Raw genomic sequence first — 25,305 nt, forward strand, 5'->3', positions numbered from 1 at the left:
TTTAATTTTAAACGAACAAAGTATTTCTGAAGAGTAATCAACTATGGGAATAGTTTTATTCTATACTTTTTTTAAACATTTTTTTGGCCATCAAAACAAGTTTGAAACACAGCTTTTTTAAAAGTATTTTTACTTTCCATAAGTACTTTTTTGATGAAATGGTGTATAATCGTTGCTTGGTTAACAGTAGTTTACTTACAAAGCCTCGAAATGTGGTCCCGTCATACGTGCTAAGAGATTAAACAAGATATACTTATAACATAAGTTATTTTTGATTTATTAGTAGCTTTTTGACTTATTTGTTTATTCGTGGTAGTACCTGGTATTCCCTGTACTAATTAGGCATCGCTTTTAAAGAAAATTTTGCTTTAATAATATATAGAAAATTATACCCCAAGAAATATTTATCACAGTTTTTTATTAGCACACTGACATATAACTACTCAATAAAATAATACTTATATTCATTGATAAAGTATTCTCTCCTTAAGAATGAAAAAAAGAGTTGTAAGAGTTTGATAAAAAAAATATTTTGGGATTACTGATAGTACTTTAATTTTTAGACTGCTCACAAATACAATCAAACAAATTTCATTTTAACATAGTAACGTTGATTAATGATGAGAATTCCAGCTCTTATTAGAGAACCGGCTCTTTTGGCTTAGCTCACTAAAAAGAGCCGGCTCTTTCGACTCCCAAACAGCTCTTCGTATTTTTTTGTTACTTTAATAGATATATTACAATTACATAGGCGTCCGTATAGGAGTATCCATAGGGGCTGGGTTTGAGGGCCTGTAGTAAATTGACAAAAAAATTAATTTTATAAAAGAAAAATATTTTTTCGTGAATAACTATCGATTTTTGAAATATTTATGTGCATAACTACGGGTTTTTTAAAAAAATTTGAAAAAATTTAATATATGTAACTTTATTTTTACAACTTTTTTCGATGTTTTTTTTTGTAAACAGCATAAGATTTAAAAAAAAAAATTCCTCAAAAATTTAATATTTGAAATTTAATTTTTGGATTTTGTTTTCCAACAATTTCTAAAAGCCAATCCCCCTCCCCTGAGGGGACTCCGAGCCGGTTTTTGATTGTGAGGAGCCGGCTCCCGTTATTCAGTTCAAAGAGCCATCACATTGAGCCGTTACATTTGCAAACGACACATTTAAATATTAAAATTTAATGAAATTACAATTAAATTATAATTTACTTAAGAGACCGATAACGAAAACAAATCGAAGCAGTGATCTAAGTACAGATGCACATAACACACGCCTGTAATTTTCCATTAATACGACTGCATTATTATTTCTTGTATATATTTGGTATACATCAGGGAGCACTATGTAGAGTTCACCTTGTATACACGTTCGATGCTATATTGACGCGCCTGCTATGGTTCATTAATACGACTTTTACATTGTTATCCCTTGATCGAAATATGTTTATGATATACATGATAGTGGACTGGCTGACTTGTTTTCATATATTCGTACAAACAAGTAGATAAACTTTGCTCGATTAACCTGCAGTTTTTTTGCAAAAGTAAAGGAGCCCATACCTGGGGAACCAATTACAAAAAAATATATTTGATATTTACTGTTAAAAACCAGATATAAACCAAACTTCATCTAACTTTATATTTTTGAGGTAAAAACCTTTGGGCGATTTGATGTGGAATGACCCACATTTGTACAGAGTGCGAGAAAAAATAGTGGCCTTTTTGATAAATTGGTAAACTTTTGCAAGAATGAAAAAGATTACAACATGGAGGCTTTATGACAGACTACTTTATTTATACGAGGATAGTTTGAAGAGTTTTAAACCTCAATGCCAAGAGGGCAGCGCTGTTTTGATTGTTTTTGTAAGAATGGACATAATCGAGTATTGAGCTTTGATTAAGTATTTGTTTGTGAAAGTGTAACATCAAAGTAGATTCGAACAATAGCAAAAATGTAAAGGCATGTTTCGTTAAAATTTGACGAGGCTAAGTCAATCGAACTCGGAGTAATTGAGGCAAAAACAAAAAGTGTCTTGTGATCAATTCCTTTGCAGAAAAAAACGCCGAGTACTATTAGGACAAGCTACTGAGAGTGGAGCATTGCTGGGATTGATATGTTGAGTTTGAAGGAGACTATTTTGAAATATAAAAGTTCAGAAAAAACTTATTTTATCTTTGCTATGTCAGACACTTAACAAATGCCATTCTCGTATTTCTTTCTATTTTATAAAATGATTTCATTTGGGCGGTACCATGGCTTCCACCCTGGACCTGAAGGGGCTGAAGCATTTCTTGGTAAAGGCCTCGGACATGACCCCGCCATTGCTGCTCAACAGAAGCCTTGAGGTTATCGAAATTTCTGTGAGGGGGTGCACAAGGTCTCCCCTCGATCAATATTTTAAACTATTTACTCGAAAGTAATCCCAACTGAGAGTCAAGTCGATGATTTTACCTCGACAATTGTATAAGTAATTTTTTAGACAATAATACATATATTCCTTGTCAAAAAATGTATAAATTTTTTTCGTCAAGAAATGGAAATAATATTACCTGTAGTTAAAAAACACGTTGGGATTTTGTAGGTCATGTTTATATAGTATAAGCAGAATACTAAATCACTCATAAAATGTATGTATACCAACCCTATGCCCAGATGATTAACTTTAATTGTATATCAAGGGTTACATATTTCTTACATACCTAACTTGATAAGCATTGTAAACTAATTGATGAAGTTATGTATGTAAACGTGGATCTTAAGAGGTATAAAAGGAACATTCTTCCACGGTCAAGTCTCAAACTTTTTATGTACTTTTAGGTATGTGTTTTTTTACGAGATTTTATGTCTTATTTATTTATATGGCAGTTATGAAGTTGAACTCTATATAGTGTGCGAGGTAAAAGCGTGGACTTGACTTTAAATTCATATGAATTACTTTAAGGGGAAAGTTATAAAATACTAGGTTGAGCAAATTAAAAATAAGGACTATCTTAGTAATCAACAATCAAAATAAACTTTCAAAAATCAACAGCTGTTAGCATGGAGGCGAAAAGGCATAGAATGTCAAACTTGCTCCGCGCTCAAATGACTCTTGAGGAGAAAATGAAGATTGTAAGGTGCTCCCTGAGCCTTGTTTACAAAATCAAAAGCACAGTGGCTTCAGGTCAGAGGCTTGAGAGGTTCCCTTGCCGCGGTAGCCGATAGAAAAATTGGCATCATGGAGGACGTATTTTTCGGTCTTAAGTGATTTTTTCCTAAACCGATTTTTTGGTCTATACCGTGGTCAAAGACCGTGCACCGATTTTTTTTTTCGGTCTCACTTTGTGAACCAATTTTTTTCGGTCTCAATTTATTGACCGATTTTTTTATTACTCAACTGGCACAAAATTTTCCTTTTGACCGATGTAGACCAAATTTTTCCATGAGGCCAGTCAACTCCGAGCGTTTTCGTCAGACCGAACTAATTCAATCAAACAAAAAATATAATGTTCTCAGACCAGTTTATGATTTCCAGACCGAACCCCAAAACTAGTGGACACCGAAATTACCAGAAGTCCGGCCAAGACGATGAAGCAAGGCTCTCAGTGTCAGTGTTTGGTGTGTGAGGAGGTATATGAAGGATTTGGGGATGGCCTCTTATGTACCACAACAACAGTAACTGCTTTGAACAGCATTCTAGGCCAGAAATTATTTATTTCGTTAAGGCATAATCTTCAGTTTGGCCATCCTTCTCCCAAATCTGTCTTCCTGCGAGTATGCCCTTAAGGGAGTATGTGAAGAGACCCTGTGATACCCCTCACCAAAATTTGGATGATTTGAAGGCCTCAGTCGAGCAGCAATGGACGGCTATTTATGAGGCCTTCATCAAAATGTGTTGTGGTGTCTTCACACCCTGGTTGGAGGCCGTAGTAGTAGCCAAAGGAAATCATTTTGAAAATAGAGAGATATATCAATAAAGAAGTCTGTGATGTCAATGTTCTACACTCTTTCATTTTTCCAAAAGTTTACCCTATTTATTCGTTATACAAAATTCCACCATGTACTTTGCACACAGAAATATCAGGCGGCCGTTTTAAAAAAAAAAAAAAAAAACAGGAGTTTGCACAAAGAATTAATTGCATTTTTTGTGTGCAAAGATACATAAAGTGTAATATATATTCCATATTTAAAAAAATCCTGCACACCTAGTATGAAGTACCTATATCTACCTATATGCCTTGAATCCCTGTCACTTCTTTCCTATTCTAAGAATAGGAGTTCGTGAGATGTTTTTTTTTGTTTCTTTTTCTAAAATGGGTGGTCTTCATAACTCATATGTCAGTCAAAATAATAATTATGATTCTTAGGAGGGAATATTCATAAAAAGTTATGTTTTTCTACTATAAAAAAGAAAAGATAAATATTGCATATGCATTGAGTACCTAATCGTTTGAGCCCTCTTGTTGTGCGACATATCTGTAAAAATGTATTAAACCAGTTTACTCAAAATAAGATTTGTCTAACTAATGTTATGTAATTCCTTATTTCATGGATCCTGTTTCGTCTAAGACCGGTCCCGTGTACTGGTACTTAAGTATAACCAGATAGTGTTAATTAAGTAAAGGTAGTACCCGGTAATGCCCGGAGTTATTAGGTGTCTACGAACTTATATAATATAGAAGATAACACACCAACAAATCCTTGATGTAACCCATCGTTTTTCATGAGTACACTCACACGTAGCTACTCACTCAATACTTAGAGATTATCACCTCAAGAATAAAAAAATAGTAATAACAGATTGAGAAAAAAAATTTTAATATGATTTGATGAACTACGGATTTCTATTTACAGTAATTTCCACTTTTTTCAAATATGAGTTGAACTAAACGCCTGCGATATTTCATTCATTTTATACAATGCTCCCTGTCATATTATATCTACCTTTTTTTCTTAATACGGTATTGGTGTATGAATCAGAGATCAATATATACAGTGCATTAGGGGACGTCTTTTCATATATAAATTACTTTATTACTTGCTAGATGGCTCTTGTATATCATGGTTACAAATAAAATGTACTAATTTCGAATGTGCAACATTCTTTATGATTGAATGAGGCATGATCTAATGATTATAAATACCCGACAGCGAAACTTTTTATTATTATTAAAGTTGAGGAAGAATCAGTACAATGACGTCACTAGGGATCGAGTTTTCTTTCTTATTAAGGACTGTACTAGACTTAACTGAACTGAACCCAGTCCTTGATCCTAAATAACTACCGACACAAAACTAGTTTTGAAATTCTGGACGTAGGTCATATTGGTAGGATATTGGAGGTTTCAAAAACCATGTTTTTGAAGAATGATACATTTACCTCATAATTCTATAAGTGTTTAATTTTTCTTCCATTTTTATAAAGCCATCAGATCTCTTAAAGGATTTTGCCCTATATTTATAGAAGACATTCTAACAAGTTCATTTCAATAGCCCCACTATGGTAAATGTTGAGTCCTTACCTAAGATATTCTAATGAGTATATTAATCCAGGCTCGTGGGCAAAATAGTATAAGAACTTAGATAAGCAATGTGACCCGACCCACGGTTAAAAAGAAAGTGACTAAGTATTTTATAAACTTGATTATATAAAAATGTTATAAATGTACACAATGTTTAAACTAATATATGAAAGGTTTTACAAGACACTAAAATAAGACATATGACCCGTTTGTATTAATCGGAAACAAACAGCTTCATAAAAAGTAGAAATAAAAAATAGCAAAATATTTAGAAATAAAAGATTACTTAACACCCTTTATTTATTCAAAATTGCTACAAACAAATAATAATTGGTTAAATAAATTTAGTGAGTAAAGTTCTGAAATAGGATTTGTAATAGCTACGTCAAATTTACATTTGGGCAATTTGGATAAGATAATTTTTTTTTTTTCATTTAGAATGTTTTACAACTATATAAATATTTTCGTATAAGAGAAACTTTTAACAATTTACCACTCGAAAAAATCATTTACATAGTTTTAATTTCGTTAGCATTGACAATGCAAATTGTATTTTTCAATAAGGGTTTTTTGGATGGCAATTACGAGAAGAAGAAAAAACGAACCCTTCTTTGAAATATTTCGTCTGATGTAACAAATATTTATTTTTCTTGACCCATAAAGACAGGGAATATTAAATGTGACGATGGCAGGAGAAAATATACTCAAACTAAATGTGATAACAAAACAAAACAAAAATTATCACTGGATACCCAGTCATTGTTTTTTGTGACTAGGCAATTAAAATTAACTAACAAATTAAATCTTAAAAAATACAAGTTACACTTTTTCATGTGAATTTTTATATTAAATACAAATGTCTAAGTTCGTGTTCGGAATTCACAGCCGAATCAATGAATAAATTTTGCAAAAATTATTCTTGCAGCTGTTTAAGGGTCCACAGACGGTTCTGGTAACAATATCATGGCCTTCAAGGCAATGGTGGCTTTAATATAGCATAAAAACAAATATAGACCGTAAAATTTAAAAAAAAAATTCATTGTATGTTGGTATGTATCTCTCAACACTTTTTTTAAGAGTAAGATTTTTTAAGATTTAGAGAAGGGAGAACAAGACAAAGAATTTTTGACCATAATATGATAGTTGAGTGAAGGACAGCTTCATCGCTCGGCATTCAACTGTCCACAGTTTTAATATTCAATAGTTTAATTATTATTCTATAATTAATTCCTTTATAAAAATATAAGTATATACATAAAATTTATTTAAAAAAATATAAGTATATACATAAAATGTATTTAAAAAATATATATAGATAATATTAGGGCTGGGTCAGTACGCTAAACCCAAGGGTCGGTACGAACTGGGGTACATCCTTTACAGTATGCGTTTTGCTACAGGATAATAGTAAAATGTTTTTTTGTTTTTTTATGGAGTTATTGTAGTTTTTCAAGTTTTTCCAAATTGTATACTTTAATTTTATTTATTCTCTGTACAAATAAACTATTACTAAATATACTTAACTGCTCTAAAAAACAAAAGTGGATATGAAATAAAAAAAGGTTATATTTAATATTATTATTCATTAATTTATAATTCTTTTTTTTCCAAAAGATGAGCTTGACCACGTTTCCCGTAAATAAGCAAGACCGATTATCAGTCACAATATCCCCAGGTGTCGTTAAAAAATATTTAGCTTGAAACAGATGTAGTTGTTGTTACAAAGTATTGTGAAGCTAACTTGGAAACATTAAGAAACTTATCTTAACTATCACATCCCAATACCATTGTGTTTTTGTCAACGTGGATGATTTTTTTCATTTTATTAAGTCATTATCTCTTTTTTTTATTTCTTTTGACTGAGATTTGTAGATATCCTATCAATATTTAAGGTCGAATAGATATTTATGACACAAAATATGTGCTCGATTTTTATTATGTATAATATGTAAACCAAATTAAGAATGACTAAAAAAAAATTACTAAAGTTTTATAATATCAGTACTGCACCGAGTGTAAAAACTTACCGAACCGTAAGGGTTCTACTCAAACGAGCCCTTACCGTGTCAGTCCTAATACATATCATTACAAAAGATCATTAAGTAATGTCGTGGGCAACACTGGGCCACCAATTCTAGTAAAGTTTGAAGAACAGAGTTTTATCATTTATTGAAGTGGGTTTTGATAGATTTTCAAAATAAATAATATATTGTTTTGATTAAATATCATGGGTTTAAAGCAAAAATGTCTTTATTTTTTTTTAGCTCTAGAAAACATATAGAGCTCATAGTAATAGTTATTATTAAACAGTTATTATTTTTCATTTAGTAACTATAAAAATCCTATTCTCAGCTATAAAAAACATATAATTTATATTTTCTAAATCTACTTTGTGAAGGAAAAAGGTGGAATATCAAAAACCAATTTTGATTTTTCCTTTCTGAAAATGTAAAAAAAAAATTTTAAAAAATGCGCGCTATATGGGAAAATAAAAATGTTTATTTATTTTTTTGTTCCATTGAACAATTATAGAAAAAAAACACTTTTTGAAACACTTTTTCAGGTTAAAAAAATATATGTCAAAATTATTTTATGTAAAATAACTCAACATCTATTTTTAGTATCTATACTCAAAAAGTAAACTGTTCTTGCTTTTTTATTATTATTATTATTTGATCAAGATATACGACCTATAAATGACCTCGTAGGACAATACTATTTTGTTTATGTAATTTTGAGACACTCTGCCAACTTTTCCACAATAGCCATAATCGAAATTCGAAAAAGGTTTATATTTAAACTGCCCGAATATGCACGCAGTCGAATCTCTAACCTCCACCACATCAGTAGTCGACATATTTGGAGTTAGACACAAAACAGCTAGACAATGTTGCCTCTTAACTCGAACAAAACTTCTGGCTAACGATTTTTTTGTGAACCCAATACAGTTCGTCCTCTAGTCATAGTCACTAGTTGGCATTATTGTTTAGAGTTTTTAGACCATTTTAAACCGTAGTTTTTACTGTATTTTTGTTTTGTTTTTGTGGTTATAAAACCACAACTGTCTTACTGTTTTAAACTAAAGACAAGGATGGCAAAAGAATGGACGAACGATAGAAAAAAAGTAGAACTGGATCAATGGACTATCTGTAGTTTTATAGGTGGTCGAATAACTCAGTACCAATAGACCTGAATTCTAAGTATTCATTTTTTCGTTTACTCATAAGTCACTCAGGTTCCTTGGCTACTAATTTCTTTAATGGGCCCACCTTTCCTTCTAGCAACTTTGATTTCTTTAAAACATGGAGAAAGGGATATGCGTTTTTGTCAGAAATAAACCATAATGTTGTCTTTTTCGCCTACTTTCTTGGGTCGTTTTAAGTGATTGAGGAGCACGATCGGTACTACAGATTGCGACATTGTCTTCACTGATAGACTTTGACCTGCATTAGGAGTCCCAAGTATCCTTTCCACCTCTCCGACTATAAGATGCACGTGTTCTACAACTAAGAATGATCAGTTTTTATTTATTAAATGCAGTGTTGTGTAAATTATTTATCATAAAACTTCATGGATATTGTTCACTATATGATCTCTTTACTCACTCTAAGAAAAGTAGTGTAGAGATTCCAATCATGTTGTTAATCTTGATAGTTAAGTTTGTATGTACGTTCTTCTTTTCTTTTTGAACTTAGAGGATATATGATGGTTAAGCGTACATTTAAACAAAGTTCGTTTACAGTTTTGTGTTTGGTGAAGTCAGGTGTATGTTGCAGTGTTCCAAAATGAAAGTAAAAGAAAATAAAATCTTTTAGATTCTTGGGTATCACTACGGCCAAGGTGAAAAGCCGAGCAGGTGGCCAAAAAAATGTGCAGTTTATGTCCCCAATATAGTATCGAATGCATCAATATGGTTCCAGTGATTCCGTTTCTGTAATATGGACGTCGAAAATGTAAATAAAATAATGAAAATCGTCGAGTTGGACCAGCATGTGAGCACTTATTCCATTTCCAGGAACCAAAAGTGTAACAGAAACCCGTTTGGAACCATCTAAATTTGAGAATTTCAACTATGTTATTTTTTTTTTGTCGAAATAAAGCGAAAAAACGCTTTTAACTTTTTTTTTTCATCGTTTATATTATTGATATTTTGGAATCCACCTTTAACACTTTACTTGCTTTTCATTTGTTTTTTTTTAAAAGTAAGTCAAATGTAAACATTTAACAGAAATAGTACTTTTTTGCAAAAATTGACTTAGAATTTTTTATGTACATACATACATAGATGTTAAAGTGAAGTGTACACCATTAAAATATACATATTGTATATACTTTTTTTAAATAAGATCTTCATTTAATGATGAAACGACTTGATAAGTAAATGATCAGCACACATAAACCGGCTTCAAAGCGATGCTTCCTTTGGAAATATGCAAATTACTTTTTTGTTTTCATATCTTGCATTCATACAGGAAAATTATAAAGAAGGGCAATGAAGTATAACAATACGTAGACATCACTAATTTTTTCAAGGAGTCTTAGAGTACTTTATTTTTGTTAACTATTTTTAATTTATGAGCTTTCTATATATTGTATTCCAATTATATACTATAAGACAATGATTCTCCAAGCTTGGGATACCTGAACTACTCTTCAGTGAAGCACAGGGATTGTGGAGGGTGATGGGAAGTTATTTTATTTAAAAAAAAGTTACTCTTAAAACATGAATTTCATGGTCAACAAATCGCTGTTTTAGAATAAAATTGTTAAACTCTACGTCTTGTAAAGATATGACGGATCCACATTTTCTCGAATCCAGTTCGGCTCTTTAGACCACAATACTCGAGTACACACACTTTCGATCCAAAACAAAAATTAAATTTATACTTGTCTCCAATTTTGTAAGCATTTACTCAGACTTAAATAAAATAAGTTCAGGCTTAAGATTACATTTTAGCTGATTTCTCATGCCGAAACAATAAATAACCCAATGTTAGTACGATTAAAATATAACTATTAGTTATCATTAAAATTACTGTGATAATAACATTGAACACGTCATTACCTTTATTTTATCTCGCAACCTCTCATCCGAAAAGAAACAGAAAAAAACCCTAATCTGTTGATAATTAGCCAATTTTTTCTACTATGGAATAATAAGTGTTAACTATTCATTGCTTGGTAATAAGTTATTCGTATCCAATCAAACAATTTTAAGAAGACTGATTAGAGGAAATGAAGAAGACACTTCGACAGCTGACAAGAAAATACAGGGTACAGAAATACAGGATACACAGAAATATAGAATGTATTTTGTTATTATCTTTTGACTTATTTTTTCCTATTTTCTCCTAATTAGTGCTCTGAACGTTGATTGGCGGAATTATAATTACCCCTTTCCAATTGCGCACAATTCTCAACAATAGTTCCATAGTTGAGAAAAATTGGCTAACTACCAACATTATTTTAACACCTTTTTGTGTTTATTTTACTAGGGAAGAAATTTGCGTGATACACTAAAGGTTATGACGTCTGAGATAATGGAATGTAGAACAACCACAGAATGAAACTATTTATGTAGATGTTGCTCGAATAACTAATCAAAATAAATTAAGCCTATGTTCAATATAGATAAAATATTTTTTTATAACAAGGATTAATTATTAAGCAATCCTACAAGTTTTTTTATGATTCGGATAATCTCACTGATATTTTTTATACTCTATAAAAGTTCAGGTACCTCAAGCCGGTTCGGTTCTCGCATCTTTACGAATAATACAAGTTTACTCAGATCATACACAGTACCGTGGTTCCCGATCCATCACCCGATAAATCTTTAGTGCTTAGTTAAAGTCTGGACACTTATAAAAGAGAGGAATAAGAACAACACGTGATAATTCCTTCCATCACCTAACAAGCTGTCTATATTGACCAAAAAAATTACACAATCAATCGAAAAATAGCCTTATAAATAATCAAAAGAATCGAAATTACTGATCCACATCGTGCAAAATACATAGAAAGTCGAGAAGGCCATTAATGACGGTATTATCATCGAGAGGAAAGTGGAACCCTGATGACCACAAAGCACCCAGCATCAGTGATAAGCTTTGGGTTTGTTGAAACTAATGAACTGGCCATGTCGCTTATATGGTTCAAAACAAGGTACAGGCTCCACGCTACTGACCCCGTCGATATATTGAGGATTAAATTAATTCTCTGGATCAGGGACTGTATCCGGACGGGAATGATGTACTTCAACAAGATGCACACACAGCAAAGGTTATAAAGTTATTTTAGAGACCAACATTCCGTTATGGTAGAAAAAAATTTGGCCTCCATAATAGCCATTTGCCAATCCGCTTACCTTTTCTTTCCAACTGCATGTCGGATAAGAGCAGAGTACCTCAAAACTCTTAAGGGTGCCCCAATTACATTGTAACACCCATCAGAACTTCCAGCGGTGCATCAAGGCCTTTATCAAATTTAATTGAAACTACATTGAAAATTATAAGTGGCAACAGATGTACCAAGATTTGTACAAAGTTTCGGAAATGTAGCTTCCTATTTTATAAAATAAAACTTGTTAAAATTACAAATTTCAATTTTATAGTTTTTAATTACACACCCTGTTACTTCTGACATTTCCGAAATTGAATTATCATTTCGATGTTCATCTCCAGCTTATCTTTAATAGAATGCAGAAAGAATGTTTTCTTTACCATATATCTATATGGCTATTATCAACCTCTTATCTGGCAAATATTATATTCACCAAGTATAACATAAATTTTAAAGATTTAAACAAATCTATATTTGTAACTCTCTTGAACAATTTTAAAATGGTTAGATAGATATTTTTATTCTGAGCAGCAAAATAAGTTTTTTTTTTTTCATAACAGAAAAAGGATATTTTTCATAAGATTCTGTCAAAATAATCATTTTAGAAAGTTTTGAAGGTTCTTGGAGATCTTAATATTTTTAACAATTTTTTTACATTTATACCATTTTACGATTACACAAGTGGTCTATAGTCTTTAAAAAACTTGGTAAATGAGCTTTTGCCCTACAGGGTGCAGTTTTATAAATAAGAATTTTCGAGACCAGGACATAAACCTTTTTATTTCTTAAATTAGTAGAGATATTTACAAATCCATTTATATACAAACGTAGGGACCCTCTTTGAATCTAATCATTCAATCTAACCATCCTCAGCCTCAACCATGGCCTCCAACCTGACACGGAACCTGCTGCACGCCTCGATCAGGTGATCTGTATTCATATGTTTCACAGCCTCAATGATGGAGGCTCTCAGAGAAGCCAAATTTTTGTGAGCACGCTTGTTGGACTCCCTCTCCAAGACATCCCACACGAAAAAGTCCAAAGGATTGCAGTCCGGGGAGCCATATTCCCTTAGACCAGAACATCTCCAAATTGCACCAAAGCCAATTTTGTATGCAGATTGATCTGCCTTCTTCCTTGCTGGTGTTCCCATCCCTCCAGACTCCTTGAACTCCTTTGCGACTTTGTATACGGTGGCAGAGGACAACTTGAGAAAGTCGATGTTTTTTTGGGTGCACGGCATGCACAAAGGTCATACTCGGAGGATATTTCCAACACTTTGTAAACAGAACTTATACAAAATTATCTGTTGAATCTGATAAACTGATTTTTAAAGCTGTACCACTAAGGGTTCCCAAGAAAAACCAGTTTAAAAAAATTCTGAATTTTAAGAACGCCCCCTGTATATAGTGGTGAAAAAAAAAGCAATGATCTGGCTTTGCAAGCCTATTATACTACATATGTGGAGGAAAAAAAACCTCAAATATTTTGCTGACAAAATTAGAAATGAATTTTTGAAATAATGACAGTAATTGAATGAATGTACTTTTTTATTACCACTCACCTTAAATGTACGTCGACGATATAACCATATCCCTCAGAAGCCACGGTACCCCGAATCAAATACGGTTACCCGTCTAGTATATTCCTCTAAGACTGGAATCGATTTTTATTCATCAAAATCACACATCCAACAAAAAAAAATTATCATTTCAAAAGCAAGACCCTAAAATAATGTCTTAAACAAGAACACTGATTTAAAAAACGTCCTTAAAACAGCGACACTTCTTACCCGTGACAATCATGAAAAACAAGATTTATTTATTTAGATGATAAGCCCTGAAATAAAGACAATTATAATTCTGATGGATGTCCTTCAACAAGATGACGTAACAATGAGCCAATCACAGGCACTCAGTCTCAACTCAAAAGTTCATCCATATATCTTCTCCTACCATCTTAAGGATCAATATAATTCCAAAAATACAGGACGTTCATAATCTATACCTCAACCATTTTTGAAGTGTGTCAGTGAATGGATTCTTCAAAATGACGTTTGGATTTGCATGTTCGGTGCCATCGCTAAGACATTGCCGTTCTAACCTTCGCCTAGCGATAGATGAAGAGTCCTTCTCTTTATGATCAATAATAGTACTGGAAGCTTGCTTAATCATTTTGTTTGGAATGACTTCTAAGGCAATGAAAGCAGGGATCGGAGGACTGTGATAATTACTTTTGAAATATTGTCCCGAGAACATCTGCTATTCTTTGTGGGATAGAAAGAAGTTATTCAGCAACGACCTCCTGTCAGATATATATTGATATTTAGAAGTAATCCCTGAAAGAACTTACTTGGATATTAATGTATTTTATCAGTGATACCCCATGTAGAAAGATTGAGATCCACTTTCTTACGAGAAAGAAAGAAAATATCACGTACTTTGCCCACAATATATTATAACCATGTACTTAAAATCATGGATCTAACTTCGTTTCCATTCGACACTAAAAGACATGATGATTTTTTTTTTTTTTTTGAAAGATTGTCTTCAATCCAGTTTAGCTTCTTTTTTTATTTTTTTCTTCATGTCAATTAATGTGTTTTGGTCTTTTATTCCCCACGTATATTTTAAAGGTGCGAACGAACAGTATTCATGGAGGATAATCAAATATGACACGTAGGGATTTATTATTATTATTTTTAAGAGAAAATGAAACGCAGAGGAATTTTATTTATATGATTCCATGTGGAGATTTTTTATAAATACGATTGAGCTAAAAGACACATCTCTTCATAAAAGAATAAACATTTTGTCAATGTGAAGATATTTTTATGGATAATTCAATCCTGCCTACACATGTAGATACCTAATACATTTATAGGTGAAGATTTTAAATCTAGAACATGTTTAGACCTCTATAGATTGGCAACACTAAGATCCATTAGGGTCGTTCGCAGGGGGTGGGCTGGAGGGGTTTACCCCACTTCTTTAATTTATAACTTATTTTTGTCATTCGGGCAAATTATGAAGCAGATCAAAAAAAATTATATTTGAAATATTTATTTGTAGTGAATAAAAATGGATTTTTGAAATTTTTCTCCAAAGCATTTAATTTTGAATTTTTTTTTTTGAAAAATTTCAAAAACACAGCCCTCTCCTCCCCCCTAAATATATATATATAATCCTGCGGACCCACCTGTCCCTGTTTTTGAAAGCCTGCTCAATATATCCATCTAACAACATTATATAAAAAATAAAAAAAACCTTGGGAAGTCCTCAAACTACGAACGCCTTGCGGCCATTATTGTGTGCCACTGCACCAGGCACACGCCCGATGAGATTATTGAGTGTACGAAGTTGCCCAAATAAACTCTTTACAATTTTGCCAAGGCTGTCAAGGGGACTGATTGTTCGGTAACATTTGCAATTAAGATTAAAAATTGTTTATGGATTAATATTTAGTTTTCTTAATTAAATAAAGCGTGGGGATTTTAAATCTGATGCAAGTTTAGACCTCAATATCTTGTCAACCCTGAAATCTATATTTTTGAAATCGTGCTGATCAGATTCAAACGACAAAATTACAAAATCTTCTGAATGGGAACGCCGTGTGGTCATTATTGTGTGCCGCCGTGCCCGGTGCACACCAAAGGACGCAAATAACTCCATAGATAATGATGATAAAGATCTTAAATTGATAGAAACAAATCCTATGTAGTGCTAAAATTTTAAATTGGTGCGGTTTGTCCAAATGGAGTTTTTGGAACAGGATTTATTTCTGAAAAAAAAAACACCCACATTTTTAAGAGCTTTATATTTTGGTTAAGGAAAATGTTGCCTTCTATTTAGAATTATTTGAACCTGCTGGACTACTATTTGTGGAACTGTTGACACCTTGTTAGCTTCTATTCTAGAGGCAGTGGACAACTTGATCAAAGAGTTCCTCACCAAGGCATTCTAGGTCACATTGGAGTCTATAGTTGAAGCTGAAGGTGGTTGGTTTGCGTCATGAGAATCCCCACCCTGTACAGCAGGGGTCCTTCATAATATGATGCCTGATAGGAGTAGACATATCTTTACTATTATTGATTTATCATTTTATGACTTTTTAAAAGGAATACTTTTAAAATGGAGGAAGAGATAAAATAGGTAGACGGAGGTTGTCAGTTTTATGGGCAGATAACTTACTTACTTAAAGAAGAATTGAATAAGTCATTGATATAGGTATATTTATCACTTGAATCCCCTCGAGGAGTTGTTCTCCCCCCCCCCCCATCAGGTCTTCCTTTCAAAAAACATTCAATCTAATATGTTTTTAATGTCAATCAATACATAATGGGTGGAAGACGTGTATTGTTTGGGGCACTTATAGAATTAAAAAGATAATACAAAACTTGACAGTTTAGTAGTATTGTCTCAGGATGATAATTAATTCAAGTAAAGATAAGGCTAATTATGAAGCACAAGATACTGAATAGTATAAAAATACTAACTCTATAATATATAATGATAAAAATCGTGTGTTTTTTTGGGGTGTTAAAAAAGAAAAAAAAAGAAAATACATATCGTAACCCTCACAATTTGAAGAGTGTTCTCGAGGAGAGCAGCTTAGATGTAATGACAATCAGCTGTGACAAGGGAGGAGGGAGAAAATTAAAAAACTTGAACATGGGGAAGAATTACTCCGATGGCGATCATCAAATCTACTCTGAGCCCAAAGAATACTTTCAATTATAACTCTTTAACAAATCCTTGGATAACTCAGCGTCTTTTATGATCTCTCACGAATGGTCAATCAGGCTTTCAATATTATGGAATGTAGTAGAATATGGACTTCATTACTCAGGAGTTGAATAGTAATGAGAACAGGTGAGCAAAAGAAATTTCATTCTTCAGATGACAAATGTCCAAAAAACGGGTCACCTAAACAATATACACGATTTACATCACTATAAACAATAATGCCAACAACTAAGGAAAACGGATTCATTCTTTTGATTACCAATTCTAAAAAACCAGGCGAGATAAAAAATATACTGGTTTCTCGTCACTAGACATCACTATAAATAGGATGTAAATCGTATGTATCTTTTAGCTTGCCCATTTTTTTAAAATTGAGAATCTGAAGAATGAATTTTCTGTTCTTTTCAGCTGTTTTCATTATTATTTAAGACCAGTCAATATTTTACATCTTTTGAGAGATGGCTCAAATATGGACTACTCTCAGGAACGTTGGAGTTTTGGGGCAAAATTCTTCAATGACCGGAGGAGTAATTGCCCGTTTTGCAAAGGACCACTGACCATATCTTCTGGAGCTGCAGGTTTTTAAATGTAACTTAAGAGCGGACCTCATATGGACTGCAAGAGAATTTTGGAACAACACCTGGTAGAGATGAATTTTTAGGTCATTATTGTGGAACAGGGGAAGGAAAGGTCAACGCACTTATTACAAAACGTCGACAATTAATATTTGCAATAAGGACTAAGACGGACTTAACCTTACAGACGTCATCCCCATTACTAATTTACATATCAAAGTCATTAAAGATATGGACTAGTTTTTCAGTTAACTGAAGACTATGACACTAACGTTATTTAATTTTTAATTATTTTTCTCATTCATTTTATCTTTATTTTTAGTTTGATAATTTTTTATTTACCGTTTTTTTTAAGCTTAAAATTTTATATTTTAAGCGATATATTTGGTTCTCACTAAGGTTACCAACAAGTGGGTAAAAAAAGAAATTAACTTCTGAATAATAAAAGTTCCTATTTTTATTACATTTAATAATATTCAAAAACCTGTTTGAACATTTGTATATAATCATAAAAGACGGAAAGTAACCTTAAGGATTTGTTGGGGATTAATATTTGTAAGTCCTTGTTCAGAGTAACTTGGGGGATCGTCATTGTAGCAATTTTTGTCAATGTCCTTATTTGTTTCCTTCACCACCTCATCCTTTGTCGTAGCTGTTTGTAGTTCATATAAGAAAACGTCATAACAGTTATCTGCTATCTTCCGAAACATTCCCAAATTGTCACGGTTACTACGTCGATTTTTGGGTTTTTTAAGGACTTTAAGGATTTTTCAATGTATAATATTTTTTTTTAAATCCTAAAAATTGAGAAATTACATATAGGGAAAATATAGATAAACATTGTAGTTTAAAGTTAGTTCCCAAAGACAAGGACCTCTTAAGTTACAAAAGTACACTAAAAATCTATAAAATAGATAAACATTATAAAAAACAAGATGAACACAAAATCCGAACAACAAAGAAAAATATAAAATACTCTAAAAAGTCAGAAATCTAAAACTAAGTATCTAGGATTTGCCTATTTTTACGTCTATTGAATATCTTGATATGGTACTTTAAAATCTTTATGTATTGAATTGAGTTTTCTATAAAATATTCTACAATATCCAACGCTAAATTGAATATCAATGTATCGTCCTTGTGTATTTTTAATTCAAAAGCCATGTATAACTGCAATAAGTATGGCTCTTAACTCCATGCCATCTGTTGGTTCCTTCAATGTCTACTTTTTTGCCATATAAAAATTAGATATCTTTTTTTTTTAACTTCCATTTTCATTACTAAGGATTCTTCAAAGAACCACAAATGACTGAAACAATCAACGTGTTTTTTCTCTTGAAAAAACGTTCATATATTGACTTCATTTTAACAAATCATTTTTTGATGAGCCTCTTTGAACATAACACTTAACACTATTTTTAATTAATAGAAAAATAGTATAGCATTTCAACTTATTAAAACACATATACCCATATAAAATGTTGAATTACATAGATAAAATTCCAAATTCTTTTTCAAAAGTAGAAAAAATGTTTTAAATACGTTTATAAATAATTATTCAAGAAACATGCATAGACATCTATGTACATATTACATTAAGGGGATAAATTAGACAAGAGCGGGGAAGAATTATTTAAAGACAAGGAATTTCTTTTTACAAAAAAAAAAAAAAAAAAAAAAAAAAACTATCTAATGAGCTACTAAGAATACATATATTTGAGATGAAAAAATTCACGCTTTAAACTCATTAATGAAACAGAATTTTTCTTCTGTTTAACAAAAAAAAAGAAGAAGTTTTTAAAGATATTCACTCAAATGAGGATTCAACTTATTGTTTGTTCTTTCTTTGTAAGAAAAAAAAAAAAAACATAGGGTGAGAATGGGGGCACTCAAAAATATAAATATTCTGTATCCAAGTCAGTAATAAAAAATTAAATGATATATTTATATAAATATAAAGGGTGTGTGCACAAAAATATCCCATCTGATAATCTAGAATTTAAAGCCATGTAAATATGGATGTGAAAATTGTCTAAATCTTTTTGAGCATACAATCTAAATACAATATATTTGTTTTTTGAATTTTATATTATATTACATGTCTGTCCGTCAGTCAGTCTACGAATTAGCAAGTTTATCTTAGTATTCTTATTATGTTCATAATAAAATAATTCGTAATAAAATAAATAATACAAGTAGGTCCTAGTCTACTATAATATTATATAATAGTTCTATGTATGTATGTCTGCTAATGAAAAAGAATACCCAGGGTGTTTATTTCAAAAAACTGAGACAGATACAGGCCTTAGACATAAAAGTTGTTCACAATTCTTAGTTACATAGCTATGTTTTATTCTGGTTAGACCATATTCCTAGGCTCTGGAGGGCAAGTTTTTTTTTGCAAATAAGTTGATTTTGTTCATAAAATAAGGTTGATTCCCGTGTCTTAAAGTTTTTTTTAAGGTAAGGGTTGTAGATTCGAAAATGCTCCAAAAAGAACAAAATCCAAAAACAAATTATTGTACTAACGAAAAAATGGAGAACTGATATTGAAAACGAAATAAAAAAGGGAATTAGGTATAGGATTAGCGAGTTTTTATTAGTATGTATCTTCATTTTGGTTGAAGGAGGAACAAATTTCTAATTATAATTGCCTCAGGGATGGAAGAACTTCAGATGCTTCAAAAGCTTTTTTTAAAACCTATTCAGTATTTCGAATTAAAATACATAGATAAACCTTTTTGTCATTCCGTATATGGAGAAATAGAAAAGGCCTCTCAAGGAAAGCAGGAAGTGGAGGAAACAATTTGAAGAGAGATTCTGAGTTCCTGGACAGTTTGGAGAAGATGATGGAGTAAGACCCCCATAAAATCCACGAATTGTCTCTCCAACGTGTTCTCTGTCACTTAGGGGACCTTTAGGAGGGCCAAAAGGACGATTTGGAATTTTCATCATTTACAAGGATCACTTGCCACCCTCTGACATAATCATTGAAGGCTAGAAGTCTTGAGAGCTCCGAGAAAGTCCTCACATGGATCAAGAACAATGGGTCCAAGGTGAAATTTTTACAGTGGATCAAGTGTATTTCCGGCACAATGACCACTGGCTTGCAAAAGAAAATTAAGTGGTTCAGAGGGTTTACCAAGCCAGACATTCAGCTAAAATAATAATTCTTGGGGTTTTGGCAGTCGATAGAATGAATATGCCACTTGTCTTCTTCAAGCAGAGGGAGAAAATCGGCTAAGACGTCTTGTACAAAGTACTCCAGTTCACTATCTTGCCACTATTAAAAGTAAACTACTCGAAGAGAAATTATGTTATGAACACAAGATGGCGTACCATCACACAAACCATAATTGGCCTCCATCTTCGCCAGATTAGAATCCACTACGTTGCGAAGTGGGGCACCTTGGAGAGGGAGACCAACCAAACATTCAGTCCAAATAATAGTTCTGGGAGTTTTGGCACCCGAAATAAAAAATATGCCAATTTTCTTCTTCAAGCACGGGGAGAAAATCTGCCAGGACGTCTTTAACCAGGTGCTCCTGTACACTATCCTGCCACTACTATTAAAAGAAAACTAGCAGGACATCAATTATGTATGGACAAAGGATGGCGCACCATCACAAATACCAATATTGGCCTTAATCCTCGCCAAATTTGAATCAACTAGAAGTTGCTAAGTGGGGCCCGGTGAGGGAGACCAACTAAAAACCTTATTAAAGTCTGGGTCTCTGAGGGCTTCCATCGAGACTGAAAGAATCGAATGAGTTTGTGATCAACTTATGCAAGGTTTTTTCCTCCATCTGGAGGTTGTTAATATAACTGATGGGGCCATATTGAGTGACCAAGTGAGTAGAGGCTTTCCGAATGAGTTTTGTTAAAAAAAAATTATTATTGTTGAAAGAAATAAAATTGTTATTATTTATCTAAAGCTACTTCTTGAGTCCACGTTTTCCGCACACACCCTGTATATATGTACAAACATCGTATATCATCACTTTAATGTAAAAATAATATTACGGGGTAAAAATGAATATGTGTAAGGAAAACTAGGAGTAATGAATAACTACTACGACATAAATATGTAGTCCCATGACTCAACATTTTGAATGCAATGATGCCACGTTGAATCATTAATATATGTTTATTTTTAATCATATTTATTTATGAAGCATACATATTCTTAAAGAATGGAGCAAAGAAAAGTTACACTAATCTAATTATGAAATTTTTTATTGTTATTACTTTCAGAGAAATTCTATCGTAATTCAAAGTACGATGATGAAGTATCGGAGGGACAGTTGGGTATTAATGAAAAGGATTTGAATAGCATGAACAAGCATATTCCAGGTAATTTTTTTAACTTCTATTTAATTTTTTATTTTTCTATTTAAATGATTTTGAGGTGTCATCAGGTTTTAATGTACAAGCTCCCGTATATGTAAATACGATTTTTTTTGGTAAATTATTGAGCTTGTCATAAATATCTCTTAGAAAACTCAAAATAGTTTGAGCTCGAACCACAATCATAAAGTATCTAAATAGTTTTTTTTCGATATCAAGGAATATCTAATGAATCCTGCAAAATACAAATTTATAAATAACTATTCAAAGTAAATGATACTGATGGCACGAAATTTAAAAATACCTTTCATGTAATTATTCATTATCAAAGGATTGGAATGACGCCATAACCTACATATTATAACAATTATACAAGTTATAAGGACCACCACACTCTTACAATTTGTAAATCACAGTTTTCATTACGTAGGGGAAATGTTACAGAATATTTTTATATCTTAAATGTTACGTATTATTTAGGAATAATTATTTATAACTGACCTGTTGGGATTGATCAAATAAATCGATTAAGTGGTGGACCACAGAAGCAAAATTGTCATCTCCATACATATACATATAAGTTAGCCATTAGGTATTTATCACACAATTTTAGTTACTAGTAAGAGGGTATTCTTTATCTGCAAGAGAAATAGTTTCTTAGAAGAGAAACATGATTCATTATGAGGAACTGATGTATCAACTTCTTGAAATGACTTCCTTTGTGAGTGAATAAACGTAATTCAGAGATATTGAATAAAATATACATAGCTATATATCCCATAAATAACCAACTTCACTTAATTATGGTATTTTTTGAAAGCAAACTCAAATCTGATTTTAGAAACTCGACGTAAAATATGAGAATCATAGCCTTACTCAAACTTTACTTGACTTGAATCACCGAAATCTCTATTATTTTAACTCAAATTCAACTCTAGTTAAAACCCATTAAGGCCAAGATCTATGGCACATGTCTCAAAATTTATCTTTAAGTCTCAAATGTTTCCTTACTGGTTTAACATAGAATGTAATAAGATAAAAAAGTATGTCTAAAAAAAATAAAAGTATCCTTACATGGACAAGCACCCCATATTTTTAAATTAAATCCCATGGATAAAGCTTCAAAAATCAATTTTTAACGTACTTCACATCTTCAAGACGAATGTAAAAAATAGATTATTATCTTGATCTGTGGTTCTTAATCTTTAAAATACAGCATTCTATTTTATAACAATCAATCAGAAAAAATGTTCCATTCTTAGAATATCTTATAAATACATTCATTTTTTTTGTAAAAGAAACTGCCATATATTTTAATTATACATTATTGATGTGTGAAGTAACTATAAATTCTTCATTGGAGAAGAATATCACCTGACCAATGATGTATGAGAATATTAATCGGAATTGTACAACCCTTCATATAAAATTGATGATGCTTTCAAGTCAAGAATGGTGGCTCCTTAAACCTATCTGACTTCCAACCAGGAGCCTTGATCACCATTAACAGGGTATTTTTTTTTAAAATCTAGTCACTGAGTGAAAAAAAAATTGCTTTGATGCCATCAAATTTGGCAATACTGATGCAAGAAACCATCCATGATGAGCCGACCAAAACAAAACACGTTTAATAAGGCGGTTTGTTTTTTCAATTATGATAATGGCTATTTAGGAAAAGTTGTGATATGTCAAGGAAATAACCTTCGAAAAATTTCATCTACCTATAATGTCCTCTTTAAGTAGCACATCTAATTTAAAGTTTGAAAGGATACAAAACATTTTGATTGAATCAATTTTGATGAAAATACCTCGTTAATTATTATTTCGCATGAATGATTTATGATAGACATTACATAAAATTATAAGAAGTATTTGTCAAGTTCCTCAATCAATAATAAAATCAATTGGGGGAAAAAAAAATATCATGTCCACATTTTCTCGTTCTTTTTTAAAGCAGAATATTTATTTCTATTTTTATTATCTTATTTTAAAAAAAATCTTCTTATTGTGTATGAAGGAACTACACAATATTATTTTTAACTAAAGACTGGATATATTTCCTAACTCAAAGTACATATTATAAAATAATAAAACTTGTTCATTAGCATAAACTTGCCTGAAGATACGGGTTGCAACAATACTACCATTGACTCTGGGGCTAATTAGACAATAAATTAAGATAAAGCTTAACGTAAAATACATAAATAGATACTCAAAAATAATGTTTAAAAATTAACCCGATAACCAAGATCTAATTCCAAACAGCAAGAAGTCCTAGATATCACATGGAAGAGTCTGAGATGCGGAGACGAAAGCGCTGGGTGTATATGGATATTTTTCGCGAAAAAAAAAGCTCTGGAATGACTTTAGGTGGGGAATGTTTAACATATTGGACCCTCTGGAACAAATTATAATCGTTAGGAGTCTCTCACCCCTCTGTCAGGTAGAGTTGAAGCCTAGGGGTTTTTCCCAATTTGTGATGAAAGGGAGAAAATGCACTCCCTCGAAAACTTGGTACAGAAGAATATAGGCCAAGCAGAACAAACAGAAGGACCTCTATCCAAGATTCTCCGTCCTCGCACATTCAGGAAGACAGAGCACACTTCAGGGTACAGTGGAATCTTTCAAGTATATCGTTTCACTCGGGATGATAAGAAGTCATGAATAGGTTTTTTGATCCGAGAAGCAGTCCCAACCTTGTCCCCAGAGATCTAGTAAATTGGGCTCCTCAATCCAAACAGATTGAGGTAGGCAATCCAAATCTAACGAACCATCCGGAGAAAAATGCCTGGACAACAGTCTCAGCCTTTTTGCCCTAAAGGTATTCAGTCCATTGGGTTGATCTGATGCAAGACCGTCAGCAGGTACCTAATCCCATTGGAGGGCAGAAGTGATCCAACCAAGTCAGCATCTTTGGAGCAGAATCTTTTCTGTTCTGGTAGGAAAAGAGTTGGGCGGGCAGCTCTAAGATGTATGGCTGGTTTGTTTTTTTTGACAAGCTAAGCAAGCTTATGCCCTAAGGTTCGGCCAAGTGAAAAACTTGCCTATCACTCTAAGTGTTGCTTTAAAATCAAGGTCAGATAGGCCATGATGAACCATTGAGAAAATCTTGTTGTGTAGAACTCCATACGAAACAATCGCCCTAAAATTATTTTCACTTCCAAAAACCACCAGTGAATTTTGGTTGTGGAATGTCTTAACTTGAATTGAGGGCTGCAGGGATCGAATGCCTCTTGATCTTGAACCATGTTTTTAAAAGGGGGAAAGTTATCTGTTTTCAGTGGAGCTATGAGTCTAGATAATGTGTCAGCCACGAAGTTTGAATTTCCGGACTGCATTGAAACTATGAAGTAAAGGAAAAGGCTTTGTGTTATCTTGCAGTCTGAGATGGGTTCCTCCATTCCAGTGCAGTCAATAACAGTTTATGGTCAAAGTAAACTGTGATATCGACACCTTCTAGCAACCATCTAAAGTGTGATATAGCCTCTTTAACTACAAGGAAGTCACGGTCGAAATAAGGGGGGGGGGCTGAGTTGAGGGATTTCGACAAGAACACCAAAGATGTCTATGAACTCCTATCCTATTGCTCAAAAGAAGCTCATATTACGTGTAGCAAAGCATCGGTAGTGAGGGCTACGGGTATATTCTCGAGGTGGAAGGCTAGCAAGGTTTGCTTTGATAAGGCCAATTTTATTTGCTGAAAGGATCATTGTTGTTCACATCCCCAATTAAACTTTACATGTTTACGAGGCAATGGGTATAGTTTGTCATTATGTTCAACTAATTTGA

The 25,305-nt window shown here is 32.4% G+C and overlaps 1 protein-coding gene across 2 annotated transcripts in view; it reads left to right on the plus strand.

Moving 5' to 3' along the window:
* LOC121132261 (monocarboxylate transporter 12) overlaps positions 1 to 25,305 on the plus strand; it is a 181,752-nt gene that overhangs the window by 46,547 nt on the left and 109,900 nt on the right. For both annotated transcript variants that reach the window (XR_005869290.2, XM_040727626.2), the window contains exon 3: positions 21,424 to 21,522. Coding sequence is in view for 1 of the 2 variants with exons in the window: in XM_040727626.2 (XP_040583560.1) it covers positions 21,424 to 21,522 (99 nt within the window). In the remaining variant the exon portion in view is untranslated. The remainder of the gene's footprint in view (positions 1 to 21,423; positions 21,523 to 25,305) is intronic.

This window comes from Lepeophtheirus salmonis, chromosome 2 (assembly GCF_016086655.4).
Source record: "Lepeophtheirus salmonis chromosome 2, UVic_Lsal_1.4, whole genome shotgun sequence".
Taxonomy (NCBI): Eukaryota; Metazoa; Arthropoda; class Copepoda; order Siphonostomatoida; family Caligidae; genus Lepeophtheirus; species Lepeophtheirus salmonis.